General features: G+C 41.5%; 1 protein-coding gene across 1 annotated transcript in view; it reads left to right on the forward strand.

Moving 5' to 3' along the window:
* Nucleotides 1-10,048: 10,048 nt before the first annotated feature.
* Nucleotides 10,049-10,546, forward strand: part of MEAF6 (MYST/Esa1 associated factor 6) — a 25,885-nt gene continuing 25,387 nt past the window's right edge. The window contains exon 1 of the mRNA XM_045298906.1: nt 10,049-10,269. Within this exon, the coding sequence (XP_045154841.1) occupies nt 10,049-10,269 (221 nt within the window). The remainder of the gene's footprint in view (nt 10,270-10,546) is intronic.

The raw sequence follows: 10,546 nt of genomic DNA on the forward strand, positions 1-10,546 counted from the left end.
ACAACACCCTAAACTTAGATAGTGATCCTGGTGGCACCATTCTGTGAACATACTGAAGATGACACGTAGTTTTTAAATTGGTGAATTGTGTGGCATGTGAATTGTCTCTCAATAAAACTTAAAAAAACACACACCCTACTTCTCCCATTCATATGAAAAATCCTGGTCAATTACTAATCCAAGTTGATTCAGACCCGTCCAGTAGCTTTGCAGCCAAGGAAACCCGATGGAGAAGTTCTGTCAGCTTCCTAGGACCAGCCTGTGGCTGGCCAGGCAAGCCTTTCTACCTTTCTACTCTGTTACGGAGTAGAACTGCTCCATACTGTTTTCTTGGTTGTAACCTTTACAGTTGTTACCAAGCCTTTCTTCTAAGGCATTGCTGAGTGGTTTGAATGATCACCCTTTAGATTAGTAGCCGAAGCACATGAGAAAACAATGCATGATCGGTCAGAACCAATTAAAAAACAAACTATAAACTGATTCTCAAAGACTTCAGATAACGAACTAAAAGGCAGACTAGGAAAAACTTTGTACACAAAGAAAGACAAGTAAAATTACCCACAGGGAACCAAAAGAAAATGGACAGGTAAAATGGGAAGTTATCTAAAAGGTGAGTCAAAAACCTTTAGAAATAAAAAAAAACAACCTTTAGAAATAAAAAATATAATAAACAACCAACATTAATGGCAAACCCATAATAGAGACATTTAAAAGCAATTTAGAGACACCTTCATGGAGAATTAGTGAACCAAAAATAAGTCAAAAGGAACTATTCAGGGAAATAAGTTTAACAGCAACACAAATGAACCAGTTCCTCAACACAAGCCCACCTGATCTGAAACACAAGACTGTTACAGGAAATGAAATTTGTATTAAGTCATTCCAAAAGAGAGCACTAGGCCCAGATGGTCTCACTGCAAAGTTCTACGAAACATTTCAAGAATTAACACCAATTCTATGCCATCTCATTAAGAAAGACATGGGTGAAGGGAGACAGCGGACGGTGTAAAACATAAAAAACATAATTGATAAATTAAGGGCTCAGAAGGGGGGAGGGGGAAGGGGGAAGGAACTGATACCAAGGGCTCGAGTAGAAAGAACATGTTTTGGAAATGGTGAGAAAAGGTCCGGAAAGTTGCACCGAGGAATGATTCCACCGCCACAAGGCACCTGCTCACCCTACATTGTCAGGCCTGCAAGATTTTGTTGAGAAAACAACCCCCCCACCCTACATTCTCATCTTGCCTTTCCAGCTTCTTTTTGTTGCCCAAACTCAAAGAGCATTTAAAAGGGAACACAATTGTTTGGGGGAAGAGTTAGAGAGATGGAAACACTGACTTTAGAAATGCATCAATTTAGATGAAAGGTAAATTCAGAAATAATAGCTTCACGTTTTTATATTTTTAATAAAGGTTTCTATTGTATAGCAATACTTTAAAAAATAATTTTATTGGGCGCTCTTACAGATGTCATAACATTCCATATAAGCAATACTTTTTAACTTACACTCAGATATTGTTAGGTAGCTTCATTGAGGTGAAATCATTGAAGAATCTGCAAAAGCAAAGAATAAAACTAAATGGTTCTAAAATAACATGTTATCAGAGAGAGTTTTGTCTGCCCAGACCACACGGAAGCATATTTAAAGGGAAAGGGAGAGAGAGTGGCTAGCATCCTAGCCAGCCATGCTTCAACGATGACATTCCTGCTCAGAGCAACCAATGCACAGAGAGGACCATAGGGTGGGTCTCAGCACAAGACATGACGTCCCCTTACTAACCCATAGCACTACTTGCGGGGGAGGGGGGGCAGCACCAGAGACAGTGCAGGAATGGTACCTGGTCTGACACACACACACACACACACACCCCCACACACACACCAGGGCGTAACAGGAAGGGAGTGCAACAGAGCAGCAAGCGGAGCAAAGCAACAAAGTCCCCGAGGAATTCTGAAAATAAGACTTCGGACTCGGGGGACAGGGCTTGGCACTGCATCAGACCCAATCCGAAAACATTCATAAAGGCCAGCAAACAGACCTTGAATAGGCTTTTTTCTTTCTTTTTTTCTCATGTCTATCTATATAAGTTAGGCAGGAGAAACAAACCCAAGGAGAAAACAACGGGACCAACAGTTCCGGGAGCAGGGATGGGGGAGAGTAGGAGGTGGGGGAAGCCAACAAACCCAGGGACAAGGTGCCAACGAGTTCTAAAATCAATGGCAAGGAGGGCTTTGAATGCCAGGTGGGGTTTGATCAAGTGCATTGTAACCAAGAGGAAGTGCAGAGAGCCCAATGAAGATCGAACATGATAGTGGGGCAGGAGGAAAGTAAAAGGAAACAGGAAAAACTAGGAGGCAAAAGACATTTATAGAGGTATAAACATAGGTATGTACATATGTAAATATATTAATATATAACGATAGGAATATAGGTCTATGTACATATATTTATAGGTTCAGTATCAAGGTAGCAGACAGACATTGGGTCTCTACTCAAGTCCTCCCTCAATGCAAGAACTCTGTTCTAATAACCTGGCATTCTGTGATGCTCACCTTTCCAACACCATCGCTGAAGACAAAATGGGTGCATAAGCTAATGTGAAGAAAGCTGATGGTGTCCAGCTATTACAAGATATAGCATCTGGGGTCTTAAAGGCTTGAAGTTAAGCAAGTGGCCATCTAGTAGGGAAGCAACAAAGCCCATATGGAAGAAGCACACCAACACATGTGTTCATGGGATCAGGTATCAGGCATCAGAAGACCCAAAACAACCAACCATTTTGATGGGAATGAATGAGGGGGGTCAGAATGGAGATCCAAAGTCCATCTGTAGACAATTGGACAGCCCCTTACACAGTAAGGAAAGGATGAGCCAGCCAGGGTGTAGTATAGCACCAACAAAACACAAAATTCCTCTTAGTTCTTTAATGCTTCCCCCTCCCCACTATCATGACCCCAGTTATATCTTACAAATTTGGTTAGACCAGAGCATATACACTGGTACAGAGAAGAGCTCTCTACACACAGAATCTAGGACAGATAAACCTCTTAGGGTCAATAATGAGAGTAGCAATACCACGAGGGTAGGGGGAAGGGGAAATCAACATACAATGGGCCCCGCCCCGACCCTCCAGGGATGAGTAACGTGGGTGAAGGGAAACAGGGAGACAGTTGGACAGGGTAAAATATGAAAATTAAAAATAATTTCTAAATTATCAAGGGTTCACGAGGGTTGGAAGGTGGGGGAGGGAAAGGCAAAAAGAGGAGCTGATACCAAGGGCTCAAGTAGAAAGAAATGTTTTGGAAATGATTGCAACATATGTACAAATGTGCTTGATACAATTGATGCATGGATTGTTAAAAGCTGTGAGAGCCCCCAATAAATGAAAATAACATGTTGAGACAAAATATCTCAAAATTAAAGTACTGTAATCTATTACACTGTTTGTTTTCTAATTACCCAATTCTCTTTTATGATGTCTTTGCATTTGTTCATTTGTAATTATAGCCTTAATTATGAAACACATCAAAATTGAAATATGAGTTGTTTAAAGCAAAATGGATGAACGTCTGTTTGGGTTTTGCAGGAGCAACAGAATTTTGCACTGACTGTTGAAATAAATTAGGTTCACTGACTGCAGTGATAATTTCATATAACAGTGTTTTAATATCAGACTAATCTCCAAGGAGGTGGAGATTAAAGATGTCCCAAATGTCCAACTTTGCCAAGATGCTATACTGCTCCATTTCCCCCAACTCCGCCCTTTAGTATATCTCCTCATGTCTGTCTCATAGAAACTTGCGGAACTTTAAGGAAATGTTCCTAATCCTGAGGCCAGGTAGAGAGACGAGCCAAATGCAGGGTCCAGAGCCAGAAGCCAAATATGTTTAAAAGTCACAGCACACATCTTGCTTCTACCAAAACTCACTCAGAAAAATGGAGTCACAGAAGAGAAGACTTTGACTGAGGTGTGGTTTTTGTCTATCAGCCGACCTGATCCCTAAGGAAAACAAAGGGTGACCCCACCCTCGACTAAATCACACTTTAAGATTAGAAACTAAGGCTGTATCCCACCTTAATCCTGTAATGAAAATCTCCCTCCAAAATGGGGGTTAAACCACCAGTATGTTGTTAGTGCCGGCTCACAGTGACCCTCTGGACAGTGAGGCCCCCGACTGCCTGCTCTTGCGCCATCCTCACAATTGTTAGGTTTGAGCCCATTGTTGACGCCTAGTTATCAATCCTTTTTGTCCAGGGTCTTCTTCGTTTTCACTACCCTTCGACTTTACCAAATCTGATGTCCTGCTCTAGGAGCCTAGCTCTCCTGATAACCTGTCCAAAACATGTGAATTGCCCTGGTGGATTTCCAAGGCTGTCGGTCTTTAAGGGGTCGAAAAGCCTCAATGTTTTTCCTTCAGAGCAGCTGGTGGGTTTGAACTGCCCACCTATGGTCAGCAGTCTAAAGTACAATTCACTCCATCACCAAGGCTCCTTACTAATATTATTGTTCTTGTTGTGAGGTGCCATTGAACCAGCTCTGACCCATAACGAACCTATGCACAACAGAACAAAACACTGCACGGTCCTGTGCCACCCTCACAATGGTTCCTGTGCCTGAGCCCACTGATGCAGCCACTGTGCCAATCCATCTCTTCCAGGGCCTTCCTCTCTCTTCGCTGCCCTTTCATGTTGCCAAGCATGATGCCTTCTCCAGGAACTAGTCTTTCCTGACAATATGTCCGTAGTATGTAAGATGAAGTCTTGCCATTGTTTCCTCTACAGAACACTGACTTTACTTATTGCAATACCGAGCTGTTGTCCTTTTAGAAGTCCATAGTACTTTCAATGTTCTTCTCAGCACCACAATTCAAATGCATTGACTGTTCTTCTGTGTTCCATAGTCAATGTCCCGACTTCCACATGCATGTGATGCAATGGAGAACACTCCATGGCATGGGCCAGGCACACCTTAGACCTCAAAATAACATCTTTGCTCTTCAACACTCCCCCTCCCCCAAGTTTTATCTTCAACACTTTAAAGAGGTCTTGTGTAGCAAATGTACCTAATGTAATATGAATTTTCATCTCTTGACTGCTGTTTCCATAATCATTGATTGTGGACCCAAGTAGGAAAAAAACCTTGAAGTCAACCTTTTCTCCATTTAGTATGACATTACCTATTGGTTCACTTGTGAAGATTTGGGTTTTTTTATTTTTTTATTTGGGTATTCTTTACATTGAGTTGTAGTTCATCCTGAAGGCTACAATCCTTGATCTTCATCAGCAAGTGCTTCAAGTCCTGCTCACTTTCAGCAAGCACGATTGTGTAATCTGAATACCGCATGCTGTTAATAAGCCTTCCTCTAATCCTGATGCCACACTCTTCTTCAAAGGATTCAGCTTCTCTCACGATTTCCTCAGCAGAAAGAGTGAACAAATAAATATGAGAGGATACAACCATGACACACTCCTTTCCTGCTTTAAACCATGCAGTATTCCCTTGTTCTGTTTGCACAACTGCCTTTTGATCCATGTACAAGTTCAGAATGTGTACAATGAAGTGTTCTGGAATTCCCATTCTTCTCAAGGTTATTCAGTTTATTATGACCCACACAGTCCAATGCCTTTGCACAGTCATGAAACACAAGTAAACATCTTTCTGGTGTGCTCCACTTTGAGCCAAGATCCGAATGACAGCAGCAACGATATCCCTTGTTCCATGTCCTCTTCTGAATCTAGTCTGAACTTCTGGCAGTTCTAGCAATCCAACCTTTGTTGGATGATCTTTTTTTTTTTCTTTTTCTTTTCTCTTGAGAGTGAGACAGTGAGAGAGTGAGAGTGAGGCAGTGAGAGAGTGTGAGTGAGGTAGTGAGAGAGTGAGGCAGTGATAGAGTGTGAGTGAGGCAGTGATAGAGTGTGAGTGAGGCAGTGAGTGAGTGAGGCAGTGAGAGAGTGTGAGTGAGGCAGTGAGTGAGTGAGGCAGTGAGTGAGTGAGGCAGTGAGAGAGTGAGACAGTGAGAGAGTGAGATAGTGTGAGTGAGTGAGAGTGAGGCAGTGAGTCTTGGATGATCTTACATTTTACTTGTGTGCAATAGCAATGATATAGTTTTATAGTTTGAGCATTCTGTTGGGTCACCTTTCTGTGGAATGGGCACAAATATAGATCTCTTCCAGTCCATTGGTCTTTTCCAAATTTCCTGGCATAGATGAGTGAGTGCCTCCAGGGCTTCTTCAGCTTGCTGAAACATTTCAGTGGGTACTCACTCCATCAATCCCTGGAGCCTTGTTTTTGGATAATGCATTCAGTACAGTTTGAACTTCTTCCTTCAGCACCACTGGTTCTTGCTCAGATGCTACCTCCTTAAATGGTGGATTGTCGACTAGGTCTTTTTTGGTATAGTGAGTCTGTGTATTTTTTCCATCTTCTCTTGATGCTTCCTGCATCATTCAACAGTTTGCCAACAGAATCTTTCAAAATTGCAATTCCAGGTTTGAATTTTTTATTGAGTTCTTTCAGTTTAAGATAATGCTGAACATGTTCTTCCCTTTTGTTTTTCTAATTCTAGGCCCTTGCACATTTCTTTATAATATTTGGCTTCGTCTTCTCGAGTTGCCCGAGTTGTCCTTTAAGATTTTCTATTCAGCTCCTTGACTTCATCATTTTTTCCATTTTCTTTAGCTACTTACTGTACAATTAATAGCAAGTTCTTTCCTGTCTTTTTAGTGACCTTTGACTTTTTTCATGGATGGTCCTTTTTTTAGTGCATTTTATTGTCTATTTTTATTAACATATCTTATACAATCCAATATATCCATTCACATTTCAGTTCTGTTGTTCAATCCCATCGAGGGAGGTTATACAATCATCAATGGATGATGGTCTTGATGTCCTCCCACAGCTCATCAGGGCTTCTGTCATTAATGTTCAACGCATCAAATCTGTTGCTGAGAGGTTTCCAAAATTTGGGTGTGACAGGCTCAAGTTCATATTTGGTTCTCGTGGACTTGTTTTCATTTTCTTCAACTTTATCCAGAACTTACCTATCAACAATTAACGGTGTGTTGCATGGCCAGCCCCTGGTCTGGTTTTAGCTGCCAATACTGAGCTTTTCCATCATGTCTTCCCACAAATGTAGCCAATTTGATTTTTGTGTATTCCATCTGGGGAAGTCCACGTGCATAGTCATGTTTTGTGTTGTTGAAAAGAGGTGTTTGCTATAAACAAGTCGTTGGTTTTGCAAAATTCTGTCATGGGATCTCCAACTTCATTTCTATCACCAAGTCCATATTTTCCAACCCCTCTTCCAGTCACCAATAACTATCAATGCATCTTGAGTGCATGTTTGATCAATTTCTGACTGAAGTCCTCGGTAGAATTCTTCCGTTTCTTCATCACTACTTTTGTGGTTGGTGCAAAAAGTTGAATAATACCTTTTGTCTTGAAGGCAGATAGATATAATCGGATCACAGATAGCATTGGGCTTCTTGATGGATTAATAAGATCCTTTTTTATAATGAATGCCATGCCATTCCTCTCGATTGTATTATTCCCGGAATAGTAAATCATGATTCAAAATGGCCAATACCCATCGGTTTTAGATCACTAATGCCTGGGATACTGATTGTTATGTGTTCCACTCATTTTTAACCACTTTCAATTGTTCTAAATTATACTTTGCACATTCGAGGTTCTAATCATTATTTTTTGCAGCTGTTTCTCTCTATACCTTGAGCTGTGCCCCATCAGCAAATGAAGATCCTGAAGGCTCCATCCCCATAGACTTTACCAGACTCACATCGCCATGGTCCACTCCCCTCCAAGAAATCAACTTTGAGAGTGCCCTGGGACCTGAAGGACCCATCTCCCGGCACTATCTCTGCCAATTTTCTGCCCCTATTTCCTTTGTTTAGGCTTTATTTGAAAATGATTTGAAGCTATGCATAAGATTTTTGATGGCTACCTCCTCCTAAGTGGGGAGTCGAGTCCTTCTTTGTAATATGTACGTAACATGGCTCCTTTGTCAGTCCTGACTTAGTGGATCATATAATTGCCTTACTCAATTATATGATCCACTAAGTCAGGACTGACAAAGAGAAGCCATGTTACAAAGAAGGACTCGACTCCCCACTTAGGAGGTAGTCATCAAAAATCTTATGTATAGCTTCAAATCATTTTCACTTGACTCTCTGCTTCCTCACCTGCAGAATGGAGTGAATAATAGAACTGACAATATAGTCTAACATCCAACTATCAGTTTGTCAAAATGTGATGGCTTGCATGTTGTTTTGATGCTAGAAGCTAAACCACCAGTATTTGAAATACTAGCAGATTAGCCAATGGTAGACAGGCTAGATGATCTTTTAGACTAAGACAGGCTAGGAAGAAGGCATTCTATAAACATTGATGACTGAAGACCGTATGAATAGCAGCAGCATATTGTCTGATATAATGTGAAAGATGATCTCAAGTTGGAAGGCATTGGACCTTGGTTGACTGGTGGGGATGATTCCAAATGAGAAGAGACAGCTGCAAACCTTATTCAGTGTACAGAGCACGAATCCAGGAATATTGGAAAGTGTGAAAAATAAAATGGTCCAGAAAGCTTTACTCCGTCCAGTCACTAAGGGCGACTTTACTTTGAGGAGGTACCTCTCCCCCAATCATATTTCCAATACCTTCCAACTTGAGATCATCTTTCACATTATATCAGACAATATGCTGCTGCTATTCATACGGTCTTCAGTCATCAATGTTTATAGAATGCCTTCTTCCTAGCCTGTCTTAGTCTAAAAGATCATCTAGCCTGTCTACCATTGGCTAATCTGTTAGTATTTCAAATACTGGTGGTTTAGCTTCACTCTATTCTGCAGGTGAGGAAGCAGAGAGTCAAGTGAGGTTTATTTATTTCCCCAGGGTAGCACAGCTAGGGAGTTACAGAGGTAGGGTTTTGAACCAGGTATTTCTGGCATCAATTTGTGTTCTTACATAGATGAGGGGACTTCAAAATGTTCATGCAAAAGTTCCATTGTTTTGTAATTCCATTTTCCACGAACTTTTCTGGGCACCCTTGTACTTGTCTTTCTAAAGGGCAATAGGAAAATACTGAAAGGTTTTAACCAGGAGTGACATCAGACTCTGTTTTGTAGATCACTAGATTGAAGGAAATTTAGGGTGGAAATCAAGTAATGTATTGCACTGGGCACAAAACAAAAGACTCACTTAAAGTATTAAAAAGCAAAAATATCACTTTGAGGATTCAACTGCTGTGGGGGCCCAGCCTCTACAACGGAATCAGTCTTAAAGGGGTGGTTGTATAATTGAAGGGTAAATTAAGGAGACATCAGGCAAGGCATGCAAGGGCTCACCTATTCTGATGGCAGGATTAAGAGTGAGCTAATGTATTCTCTAACAGGTTTATATACTCTCGGATATGCAAACCATGTCATACACATACATAATAGGATGGGGACATGTTAGAGGCATACAAGTAACAGGAAGGTACAAATATAACAAGATGGGCGGGTTCTAGAGTTAAGATGGCACTTATCCTTGGTCCTCTCTGAGCTGGCTAGACCTTAAGTGTCCCTGAGCTCTTCTCCAGGGGAGCAATCTATGATTCATATCAGAAGGGAGCAGACCCTACTTTAGGGTGAGGTGGTCTGATAGCTCTCAGTGGCAGACAGTTTCCAGGCAAATAACCTTCAAATGTATAGTAGCAACCACGTGCTTGCAAACCGCATCTTAAAAAACTGGCATTATTGGGGGGGGGGGCATTGTGTGGAATAACTTTTCATTAGGAGAATGTGACTGGGATTCATCTCCAACTCATGATTGGGAGGCCTCCCTCCACCAGTGTCTTAGCCTCTCAGCATTAGACTCCTTAAATACGAGTGTAGACCATTTCTCCCCATATATACTCTCTTCCTAGTTCTCAGTTTCCCACAAAGTAGTGTCTGACACAAGTCCTGATATTGAGAGATAAAAGGTAGAGCCTGCAGACAGAATGAAGCAAAAGGGGGAATCAGAAGCTTTGGGCCAAGGGCAGGATGTCTGGAGGGATGATTTCAGCAGCCTACGAATATTTAAATCTTATAACTGTGGGCATCAAGACCTCTAAGCTGATTCTCAAACCCAAGACTGCTTTTGCTGAGGCACTGCACGCTTATACTGTCCACGCCTTTGAAATATCTGGTTATGAAGAGGCTGTTAGAACAATACAGCTGAGAAGAGGGAATGTCAGAGATGATAAGCAGCAGTTAGTGGATTTGTGAGCTCTTTTGGAATCCAGAGAGGGCAAAGTATCTTAAAAAAAAAAAAAAAAAGAATCCAGAGAGAGCTTGGTTTTTGGACAAGCTTACCCGGTAAAAATGACACTCAGGTTTCTGACTTGGAAAATTGAAAGAAGACAAACTCATTCACTGAGGTTTCTGAAGAAAACACGGTCTTAGGATCTTAAGAAGTTTGGGGTCGGGTACGGGGAGTTTGTGGTGTCTCTAACGCCCAGACGTCAACTGAAGAGTCCAAGTGTGGCGCGCCGATCCTAA

Source organism: Echinops telfairi, unplaced genomic scaffold (assembly GCF_000313985.2).
Source record: "Echinops telfairi isolate 266 unplaced genomic scaffold, ASM31398v2 ScPeMD7_7457;HRSCAF=8495, whole genome shotgun sequence".
In the NCBI taxonomy this organism is placed as follows: domain Eukaryota; kingdom Metazoa; phylum Chordata; class Mammalia; order Afrosoricida; family Tenrecidae; genus Echinops; species Echinops telfairi.